Source organism: Papio anubis, chromosome 6 (assembly GCF_008728515.1).
Source record: "Papio anubis isolate 15944 chromosome 6, Panubis1.0, whole genome shotgun sequence".
In the NCBI taxonomy this organism is placed as follows: Eukaryota; Metazoa; Chordata; class Mammalia; order Primates; family Cercopithecidae; genus Papio; species Papio anubis.
Window position 1 is genome coordinate 70432280 of NC_044981.1, and position 12380 is coordinate 70444659.

Consider the following 12380-nt stretch of genomic DNA (forward strand, 5'->3'; position numbering starts at 1 on the left):
GAAAGAAGATTTTTATTTGAATATCTAGACTTGGAGGCTAAGAAAATCTAAAAACAATTAACAAAATTTTAATTTATAAAAACTTAACATAGAGAAGTTTAACACTGAGAGTGAACCCTAATGTAAACTATGGACTTTGGGTGGTGATGATGTGTCAATGTAGGTTCATCGGTTGTAACAAATGTACCACTCAGATGCGGGATGTTAATAGTCGAGGAGGCTGGGCATGTGGTGGGGAGAGGCAGTCTGTCTCGGAGATGAAAAATCTCTGCATCATGCCTGCAATGTTGCTGTGAACCTAAAACTACTCTAGAAAATAAAGTCTATTTAAAAAGAAAAAACTTATTTTTAAACCAAGATTATTTACTGAATTTCTTTCTATATCTAATTTAAAGGAACCCATTATTATTTTACCCTACAATATTACACTTTTAATTTTTAATTTTACTTATATAATAGGTTTAATAAAGTTGTAACATTCTACATCCTTCTAAGATAAAATAAAAATATATTTAAAATCTGAAATATTTTCTATTAAATGCTGGAAACAGCATATGAGAAAAGAATAATCCAGTAGTTATTTAACTAAAATTTAGCTTGATAAAGTGCTAAAGAATTGCCCTCAAATGCTGAGAGACCAACCTTAATAAATCAGTATGTCGTTTTACCAGTTCACTGCAAGTTACAATTATTTTCACATTTTGGTGAATGGAAAATTTTTTAGCTTTGTGTAATCCAGGGAACTTCTCAGGTTGGACACCAGGAATTTTAAAGCCAACAGCCTCAAGGCTTAGGTTGTAAATATAGCCAAAAGGGTTCACAGTGCTTACTAATGCCAGCAGTTAGCAGAAAGAAATGTCCACCATGTAACCATGCATCATGGAAGACCTAAATCTGTAAAACTGAGGAAACAGACTTCTAACTGAAGAGCCGGAATAATTTATGACTGATTTTATTTACATCAAAATGTGCCCAGAGATGGAGAGAAACAAATTACTGGTAATCTTCTCTTTCAGTCTAAAAACTCTTCAGCAGCAATAATAAATCAGAAATGTTCTATATTAATTGTAAATGATGCATATGCAGCATAAATAAGAAGTCTGTAGCTCCCTATCAGCTGAATGTATTGCCTATTTAGCTGTACTTACCATCCCGGGCTGGTGGAATGGTGGGAGGGGGAGGAGGGGTGGGTGGCTCTGTAGGGGCTTCTGTTGGTTTCACAGCTAGAATTTAAAAATAATAATTATAAAAACACACCATGTGCACATTTTATATCCCAGAAAGTAAATTTTAAGAGCGATTTAAATCCTGGATACCAAATCAAGTCATACAAAATGAGACACCACCGTCATCAGTACTAACATACTAGGGATTTTATTCCATCCAAATTTGGTGTCACTGGTAGTCATTCAACATCCACTACAGCTACAGAAAAAAAAAGATCTAAAGGGAAAATGTAAGGCCTTCAGATAGGGTCAAATGAGCAAAAGTCACTAATATGAATTCACCTTCTCACTGTCAGCGAGAGCCATCTCTCCCTCCTTTAGCCCTTCCTCAAAGTAGCCCCAACTCGATAACAGGGACAACTTGCAATTGCTACAGAAAAAGGTCCTGAACCAGCTTTAGACTCCACATTCAGGAACTCACCATCATCCTATCATTATTGCTACCCTTGGGGAGAGGTACCTGCACAGGATTCACTTAAGTCTTCCTTACCTAGAGCATTCTATTCTAAAGCCTTATGAAGGCTTTCCAGATTTCTCAAAAACTTACTGGTATGTTCTTTAACAGAGACTCCTGGTCCCTCGAGATTTGGTGTCTGCACAAAAACAGTGACACCATAATCAGTGTCTGGTGAAAGGCCAGTGAAGCAGTGACTGGTTTCTGATCCACGCACTGTAATTTCTTGTCCCCTGGTTCCTGATTATGACAACAAAGGAAAATGCCAGTGTCATCATCAATTATATTTCAAGACAATTTTATATATCATTGTTATAAACAAAACGGTATCTTCTTTACTGAAATTTAAAATGTTTCCACTACATGCTACAGATCATTTTTTTCTTTTTTACACACATACCATCTGCAGGGCTTAGTTTTAGCCTGTAGGAGGTGGCTGCCCGGTGAGCTGACCATTTGACACAGAATGTATCCCACCCAATCTGGTGAGTTTTCAGATCTGTTACATTTAAATATACTATAAAATAAAGAAAGAAAGAAAGAGATTCACTTTGTAAATTAAAGCAAAAAAATATACTTTTAATCATAACACAATTTTCAAACTTTCACTGTGGCTGAAAAAAAGTTCAAAATCGTAATATGTTTCCTTAGAAGAAACATACATGAATCGTATTTCAAAATGTGGTACTGCCAAAATAGACCCCCCTTTCTATCACTGATTTTCAAGGAAAGGAAATTCCGTATAGTCCCTCTCACAACTAAGAATTTAAAAAACTTCTCATGGAAAATAATGAAAACAGTTTCTAAAAGGCTATCTGCTAAGTCGTTAAATAGTTATCAAAGCAATGGTGTCATTAAAATCTGTGGACTGAATCACTAGTCATGATTCAATAATTAAGTCAAATTAAATCAATGGATTTAGGTAATATATATCTTAATATCAAATGTAAAGAAGAACTAAGTAGCATCACAGATCTAATTTTACAGGTCATTCATGGATAAAATGATAATTTCTATAATTTTTATCTTTTAAAATTCAAAATATAATATTTTATGTGAAATACACAAATTTCTCATCGTATACATTTTTATATACTCAATTATAATATTTATGTATTTGGATAGGTATTTTGTCTACCCAGACACAAAATAGCCTGCCTACATAATGCTGAGGAAACATGTATAATTACATTATACATGTATAATTACAGTAAAATTAGAATAGGCTGACCTCGTAATTTCTACTACACTTTTTCTTACAACCATGAAAATATCCATGACTCACATGTAGTGCCTTGATCTGTCAAGGGGACACTGAGTCCAGAATCATATTGAGCATAAACATTCACATCGTAGGTGGTGCTGGGATTGAGATTGTGTAAGGTATATGATGTCATCTCTCCAACAAAGGCTTCCATGGGCTCATTGGAACCTTTATTAACAACCACAAAAATACACAGAAACATGCCATCACTAGTATGAAATTCTGCGTAAAATTAAAGATCCTACAGTCAAAGGGAATCATGAACACCATTAATTCCATAGTCCTCATGCACTTACTCACTGGAGCACAAGCTACATTATATGGCAAATATGAAACTATAAGCAGACACTGATTTCTTCACCCTCCTATTTTCAAAGCACAGCACAGCATTTGGAATATAGTAGGTATATAATCAATGTTTCTTTAGTGAATGAATTCTCAAGCTTCTTTCTCAAGCCCTATTTTGCCAACATAGTGTTTTGCATATAGTAGGTGTTCAATTGACACTTTTTCATTTATTGTAGAGACGATCTAAGAACTTCTTTCTTGGACCTCATTCCACATACTTTGGCTGCTAAAGTCCTTAGTTACCAACCCCACTTTCTTTTTGAAGTACTTTTTCTATTTCTTACATAGATTCAAATTTTATTTCCTTTCTCTCGCCTTCTCTCCTTCATGTTTTTTCTAGTTCATACTCTTCCTGGATATATAGAAGATGCCCTAACAAATTTGGTACGAAGAGCATTTTTCTTCCAGTTTCGCTAAGCATATAGACAGAATATTAAAACAAAAATAACAAATAGTTTAATCAAGGTGATATTAATTTAGGTGAAAATTTCAGAGGGGATTTGAAGGCAAGACTGTCATGAATAAACTGCATGGAATCTATGTCCAAAATAAAATAATACCTGGGTACAGTGGGGAAAATACAGAGGTATAATGATGGAATATTCATTATTTCATGATCATATAGGATGTCTGAAGACAGGCATCTTTGATTTGTGCAACTTTATGAACCAAGTCAAACATTTTAATCATGACATTTAACTAGAATCTCATCTATACCTAGAATAACAATGGTATTTAAGATAATTGGCTTAAAATGTTATTGCCAAAAACATTGCCTTTGGTGACAGGAAACTTGGTGTGATACCTGAACTCTCAGGGGAACCTAATAGTGGGGGATGAAAGAGAAAATACCCTGATATGCAAATAACCCTCCAAAGCATTTCTATGATGACAAAGGCACTTCCTTACCCACTGGCTTATATACAATTTTATATCCAAGAACTGGAGAGGGTGAAGGGTCCCAGGACACCCTGAATCTTGTATACCATTCGTCAGAGATGTGTATGTTCTGAGGAGGAAGGAGTCCCACTGAAAACAAACATTGGCACACATTACTGACCTTTCATTGGCACACAGGGAGAGCACAGAACTTTAAAAGTATTGGTAGGAAAGCCCAGTGGGAGCAATTTCATAATATTCCATAATGTCTTTATCCAGAAAACAAATAAAAGGCATTGAAGTATTCAAAAACTGCTGAATAGTTTTCCAAATTTAAACAGCAACTGAAATAGACTCAAGAACTAGTGATTTCCAGAACAGCCTTCTCAGAAGGAAGCAGTATCCAGAGCTGAAACGTTCTATGACTCAGGATTATAGAAAATAAAAGAGATCTCAAACCATTTTTAGAATGTCATAGATTACAGATTGTTAGAAACAGAAAGCAATTTAGAGACTATCTAGTCCAACCACTTCATCAAATATATAAGATATTATTTGCCCAAAACCACACAGCTACCTAATAATGCTTTTTCCCTATACCTCTCTATCCTCCACCAGCATTACCTAGAATGCTTCCAGAGATACTGCCTCCAAGCCCACAACTTATAAAATCAATACTGTTCAGGTAACATGTTAAGTAGTTGCTGAGTTTACTATTCACAGCATTACGCAAATAACGAATCCAACTTGAAAAACATTTTTTTCATAAGAGAAACAAAACATGACTTTGGCCCTTCCTGGAAAATACAAGATCTAGTTTTTAAAAATCCATTTTGATAAGCATGAAATTCTGAAATATGCCATTTTCCCCAGGAAAGTCCCAAAATACAGTCTAAAAATCTGAAAAAATTTAAAAAGTGAGGTTGTTAAAATCATCTTGAGTCATGTGAGTCTCCATTGACTCAGTCCTGTAGACAACAATATCAATAAATAGAGATTCTTGACCTTGAGAGACTGAGCTGAGTCAACTCTAGCCCTGCTTTTCCCTTAGGAGCTTTCAAATGTCACCTCTTTAAATTCTGTAATATTGTCAAGATCATTTAAGCTCAAAAAGACTTTTGGCAGTGACTGCAGAAAGAAACCTGAAGTCATGTTACTTAAGTAGATTTTTGGTGAATGAAGTATAAAAGAGCAATGCCAGTATCTACCAGTAACAAAACTCAGATCTGGAGTTCATCCTACCTTTGTGCTAAACTAGTGACTCTCAGCCATTGCTGCACATTAATGAGAACATCAGCAGGTCCAGCCCACACCTCACACAGTTACATCAGTATCTCTGGGAGTGGAACCCAGGCATAAGTATTTTTAAAGCTCCTCAGGTAACTGTAGCAAGCAACCACCTTAGAGAATTTTTAAACCCTAAGAAATTACCACCAGTATAGTGTAAAAATGGGTCTGAATGTTGATAATTCTATGTAAATTGCTTAGTACAATAAAAAATACATTTTTCTTTTTAGAAAAAGCTAAATTTGTACACAGAAAATGATTGCTGATCATCTCACTTCTGTATTTATGACTTAAGATTCAATCACAATGGAATATTTCTTACTGATACTATATTGACTTAACAATTATAACCTTAACTGACACCATACCAATTGCAACATTATTCAGAGAATATGCAGTGGTTTTCCAAAGAAGAACTAGAACTATCTTAAGCAAATAAAAATATGCAGATGGTCTTCTTTTTCTTCACTTAGTGAACCATTAAAAAGTTAAAAACAAATTCCTTTCACATGTCATCATTTTGACAAAATTTAATGTCTAATACAAATAATACCATATTAGTGTGGTATTTGAGATATACTGGTAAAGATAAAATTTTGAGGTTTTAAAAGGTAAAAAAGCAACATTAAGATCTTAACAATTTCAAAGCAGAAACAAAAAGGGGGAGTACAAAACACTTACCAGTTCTTCCATTTCCTGTTAGATGGCCACCATCTCCATCTTCATAAACAGCAATAACAGTAATTTTATATGGAGTGTCAGGTTGCAGGGGCTGCAGTATTACATTATTTCTTCTGCCTGGGACTGTGGTCTATAAAGGAAGTTAAATTATAAATGTACTACCATCTAGAAGACTTCCAGATCAAAAGACAATATTGTTTTATGTATTCCCATAAACAGTAATAGTAGTTTTTTTCACATTTTATTTTTGCTGCACAATGCTCATGACAAGAAAAACTATCTTCACTTCTTCTCTGCAGCATAGGAGAGTGGTTTTAGAGTCAGACAGATCTGGGTTCAAACCCCAGATCAGCCACTTAACAGCCATGTGACTTAACATCTCTGAAGAAAACTGTATTAAAAGCAGTGCCATGTACAGCACTTCAGAACACCTTACTGAGTACTCCAGCACTCAGTAGTAAGTTTGTTTCCTTCAGATCTCATCATCACATGTTCTGCTTTCATGTACAAATATGTACCCAGTACCCACTGCGGGCCAGGCACAGTGGGACAGGTATTAGCTACTGAGAATCCACTGGTGAGCAAAAATTGACGAAGTTTCTGGCCTCAAAAATATCAGTTTGGCTGATACTAGTTAGCTGAAAAAGATGGGAATACATTCAACTACCTCTTCAAAGAAGAAATGAACCAGACATCTCAATCTTTCTAAGCCTATGTTTTGTTTCTACAAACAACATGGATAAGGTATGCCAGTGAATCCTGGCCTGGAGTCCTATAACTACAAATGATAAATTGTATTCTTAATGTTTTCAGAAAGTAAAGGGAAATTACTTATTTGCCCATGGCAAGGTTGCACAAACACTAACCATGAGTTTCTCTGCTTTGGCAAACTAACTATAGTAGTACTGTTTATCACATTTTGATCAGAAACTATAAATGGTAGTTACATGTGTTTCTTATTAATAAAAGTAGGGACTTGAATTAAAGGTTACTATATCAAGTTCCAGTAGATGAAATATTTCATCACATGGGGCTCAGGGAAGGAAAATTATCTAAGACAATCTATGTGGTAAAAAGATGGCAAGCCACAGACCTAATTTACAATCAACATCTTGTGCAATATTCTGCAAGCGTATCGCAGCAATTAATCACTAAATTTCAAATAAAGTAGTTTTTCCATTTTTCCACTCATAACAAATAGATGTGCATAGTGAGGGCTGTGAGGAAGCTGCCAGAAACTTGAATCTGGTTCTGGAAAGACAAACTATGACACTCAAAAAGTTTGAAGCTAATAGGAGAGTATGTATATTACAAAACTAATGTGTACCACAAAATGTTAAGCTTAAAGAAAAGAGAGATCAATTAACACTGAAATATTTAAGGGAGACCTTGTAGAGGAATTAGATTTGAGAAAAGGGTAAGATTTGGATAAATACACTATTTGAATATTAACTTAGACATTCCAGAATGATAGGTATCATATTTCACTAAACTTGGTTCCTGTGGTGTCATTAGGTGGTTAGAAATGTTCAGTTAATCATGCAATAAGATAGTTTTCCTATCTGTCTTTAGAATAAAAATGAACCCAAAGACAGTGCTTCTCTGTGGTATGGGAGGCCAGAAAGACTAAGCACCTTTGAGTGATCCCAAAGTCATGTCAGAGAAAAATCATAAAGTGTGACTATCAAGGACTCAACTGTACTCACAGCATACCTCTAAAGAAGTTTAACTTCACCGTCCATTCAGCTAAGATGATAAAATGTGCCAATAAATGAGTATTAGACTTACATATTCATCAATTGGATCACCAACAGTGGGAGAATAGATGATCCTGTACTGCTGAACTGGCCCGTCAGCATGATCCCAGGCTACCGAAAGGCTATTGGTTGTTTCACCAAACACTCTCAGGTTCCTTGGTCCACTCCGTGGTACTAAATAAATAAAATACAATAGAGTTTGTTGTCTGCCTGTGAGCATTACCTAGGCCAGATTAAGGAGGTTGCTTGCATGTGTTTCATTCACCATTCACTCGGATGTTTCCTCCCATATAATAAAATACACATTTATGGTTTTAACGTGAAATCATAAACAGTGTATTTCAGAGCTATGGTTACATGCTGAACTTTCAGTGACCTAGAGCTAGCTCTGAAAGGTAGACTAGGCCAGGCGCAGTGGCTCACGCCTGTAATCCCAGCACTTTTGGAGGACGAGGCGGGTGGATCACGAGATCAGGAGATCGAGACCATCCTGGCTAACCCGGTGAAACCCCGTCTCTACCAAAAACACAAAAAATCAGCCGGGCGTTGTGGCAGGCATCTGTAGTCCCAGCTACTTGGCAGGAGAATGGAGTGAACCCGGGAGGCGGAGGTTGCAGTGAGTCGAGATCGCACCACTGCACTCCAGCCTGGGCGACAGATACAGGCTCCGTATCAAAAAAAAAAAAGAAAAAAGAAAAAGAAAGGTAGACTAGGAAAAAGGAGAATTATTTTAACCACTATAACCATATCTATTCGATAAAACATAACGACTAAACCCTCACTTTTCCAAAGTCCCCATTTGGTAAGAAGACTCACTGCAGACTAGAAAGAGGGAAAAAAGGAAGATGCAGGGTAGAAGAGGAGAAAAAGGGGAAAAACCCCTCCTTCACTCATGTCCCAAATGAGAACACGAACAGATGAAGTTCACGTCACATAAACAACAGTCACAGACCCAGTGTTTTCGCCTGGAATGTGAAGGTAGGGGATCCCAGGCAGAAAGCACCCATCTCTCACCACCCCGCTCCCACCTGTCACTCAATCAGAGAAGCCCTGCCTATCTAGCTGCAAGGGAATGGAATGGAGAAAGGATTTCTGCCTCACGCGTTCGGCCCTGGGCAGGGCTGGGATTTCCCTCTCCATCTGAGTATAGAGCCACAAGGTTCACGGAATAGAGTGTGTCCGGAATCAGCCGCTCCAGATGCACCATGCGTGTGTTTCCTGGCACCACTATCTGCAGGGAAGGAAATGCCAAATTCTGCCTGACAACTCAAATGCTTACCAAGTCTTCAGTTAGTCATCACAATAGTATTTACAATAAAATGTTGAGCCCAGCCACATCAGAAGCCAACTGTGCTTCTCCATGAGATCCACCCAGACGATATCACTAAACAAAATTTGTCCTCAGAAACTCCCTTTCCAAAAAAAGTGACCTCATCCTTGACCCTTAGTAGCTTCAGTTATCTCCATTTATATTTATTATAAAGATTCTCAAATATAACATGCAAGGCTCATGATATTTCCTCAAAAAACATCCTGCATGTTAAATACACACAAGAATGGGGACTCTTACTTGTGGTGGGGGAGATTTTGTGTTGAAATAGAGACTCCCTGCAATGCATACAGGTAAAGTTGTCTTAATATGTTCTACCATACATGGACATGAAAATCAATGTTCTTATCAAATGCATATATTATTTATCATTTGTTTATCTTCATCAACATTGTTTATTTTTGCAAAGACTTATAAGTTAAATTAGTTTATACATTTACTTTCCCATAGGTATTCTGATACTATGCTTATTGAAATTAGCAATTTCTGATTTCTAAATTGTTAGCCTACTTACAAAACTGAATAATGTTATGAATTAAAGATAGATTGGGCAATTTGTAAGAACTAGTGAAGGTAAATTTTAAAATATTTTCATAACAAAGACATATTGACAAGGTCTAGCAATTATTTACATTTATTACTGGGTTTTTAACCCATCCAACTAATTCACATTTTCCCAAAATTCTTTTTATTCTTACTAATCCTATAATTAATACACCTACCTCAAGTCATCAAAAACAATAATTTAAGTATTATACACCGGCATGTTTGTGGTTTGTGTTCTCCCAGGTTATCAAACATGACACAAACATGTGACTACATTCATCAGGAAATGGAGTTTCCATGACAAAATTACTTACAGATTCTGAGGGTCTTGTGCCATCCACAGGGGAATACACAATGCGATACTGCAGCACAGGTCCTGGTGCAGGGTCCCAGCGAACATCGAGGCTGTTAGGTGTAGGATTGTATACTTGGACATTTCTTGCCAGTCCTCTCATCACTGAGGAAATGAAGGCCAACATCTATTTCTTACGTCTGTTTATTTATCTCAAGTTTTTGTATCACTTTTCCAGAACCTACATTCTGTAACAGGACAAAATGCTATCTTCTTTATATTTCTAATTACCTACACACAAAGGCAGATTAAAACTCTCCCAATCCAAATTTAGTTAAAGTTAGCAAGCATGGCCTTTGTCTATAAGGAAGCAACATTGTATTCAATTAAAAACAAGTTAATAAAAGTAGTGGAACTGGATTGGCCATAAAGGGTCATGGGATAGAGAAAAGAAATAGGAAAAGTAGTTTCAGTTTTCCAATATAGGTAATGGAGAGAGGAAGAAGAGACATTTTTTAAGAGTCTGCCTTCTAAGTAAAATCTGACAACAGCCATTAAGCTCATCTGATTCGGTCAGCTAGTTATAACCATTCATTACTTCTTCATTTAACAATTGCTACTCAATATCTTTGTGATTAACAGAAAAGGTAAAAGGAGAGAAAAATAAGATATACCCAGTTCTCAATTAAGTGCCCCAATAGGAACTTAGAAAAACCTACCAATTAAATTGATGTACTAATTCCAAACTCTAATTTAACCCATAACATCATCTTCCTAGACCACTAATCTTTTACCAAAAGAAGACATCCATGCTTGGTTCCTTTTAACCATCAGCAAGTATATTTTTAAAGCCAAAGAAGTATTTCTAAATCTGCACAAAAGCCTTTAAGCAATACTAAAAAAAAAAAAAAAAAAAAAAAAAAAAAAAAAAAAAAAAAAAAAACACAGTAAAACCACTATAAACGGCTTTCTAAATGAAAGCATACAGATTTTAAAATCAAAAAAGCACTTCAACAAACAAACCAAAGACATATGAAATTAAGTAATGTGCCGAACAGATGTCAACAATTTGCACTATGAAAGCCAATTATAAACAGTCCTTCACAACAATTTATAAAGCATAAAGCAAAGCTCGATGAATTTTTGTCAATGAAAGAGATTAAGCAAAGTAGTATACTGATGATTATATGCACTTTTACAAATCCTAAAATTATCATTTCAAAAGAAGATGCTATTATAGATTTGTTATTTCACAAAATGTTAACATTTGGTGTTAGGAAGGTAAACTATGGCTAATTTTTATGTTTTTAATTCTATCACACCAAATTTTCCTAATCCTCTTTAATGGGCCTTTATGGCCTTTATAATGAAAAGCAACATTTATGATGAAAAATTAATTTTTTGGCCTTATTACTTACATGTCCTTCCAGTATCTGATGTGCGTCCCCCATCACCTTCAGTATAAACGGGAACTACCGTCACAGTGTACGAAGTATCTGGCTGGAGATTCCTAAGAATGGCATAATTGGTATTCCCGGGGATTGGAACCTAAATATTTTAATAAAACATAAAGCACTGACTTGAAAAATCTGTGAAAGAAATAATAATTCAAATAATACAATACCAACTCAAGACCAAGTCAAGAAGCAGGTTCTGTAATATTAGGATGTAATAATGTGCCCCCACGTGACCTGTTACAAGAGGTTACATATTTCCCTATACCCCTCCAACCACCCAATACTCCCCATTTAGAACTTCCCAGAATGGCTACTTCTTCCCCTGACCAGGGGGAAGAATCCTGGTCCCAATCCCTGTTACCCAGGCTCTGAGGCATCAACTATTTACCCTCTATCAAGTCTTAGTAAATGAATATGAAATTCTTCACTCTAAAGTAAACTGGTTAACTCCTTCAGTTCCACTTTTAAATCACTCAGCTACCATTTAAACAAATTAGCATTTTTTACTACAAGAAATAATTACCAGTTCCTCTGGACCATCTGCTGCTGGTGCATAGAAGAGCTTGTACTGACGAGGATTTCCCTCTGCATGGTCCCAGCGGACATTCAAGGTGCTGGTAGAAGGGTCATACACTCTTAGGTTCCTTACAGTGTTTAGAGGTTCTGAAATGCACAGAAATCCCATCACAGTATAGTGCTAACAATCAAGCACACATGAACACAGATTCACTGATATCTCCCAGGCACCCTAGAACATAGCAGGCACCACACAAACATTTGTTGAAGTAGTGAATAAATGACACTTACTGTGTCTGTGTCGGTCTGATGCATATGTCTCATCTATCCACATGACAGTTTT

General features: G+C 36.1%; 1 protein-coding gene across 6 annotated transcripts in view; it reads right to left on the reverse strand.

The window, feature by feature from the left end:
* Positions 1-12380, reverse strand: part of COL12A1 (collagen type XII alpha 1 chain) — a 121846-nt gene that overhangs the window by 37166 nt on the left and 72300 nt on the right. For all 6 annotated transcript variants that reach the window (XM_031667218.1, XM_021937469.2, XM_017958025.3 and 3 more), the window contains 11 exons: positions 12045-12184; positions 11483-11612; positions 10087-10229; positions 8998-9127; positions 7928-8070; positions 6140-6269; positions 4202-4321; positions 2966-3112; positions 2081-2197; positions 1774-1920; positions 1149-1223 (listed from right to left, as the gene is read on the reverse strand). In XM_031667218.1, coding sequence (XP_031523078.1) covers positions 1149-1223; positions 1774-1920; positions 2081-2197; positions 2966-3112; positions 4202-4321; positions 6140-6269; positions 7928-8070; positions 8998-9127; positions 10087-10229; positions 11483-11612; positions 12045-12184 — 1422 coding nt within the window. The remainder of the gene's footprint in view (positions 1-1148; positions 1224-1773; positions 1921-2080; positions 2198-2965; positions 3113-4201; positions 4322-6139; positions 6270-7927; positions 8071-8997; positions 9128-10086; positions 10230-11482; positions 11613-12044; positions 12185-12380) is intronic.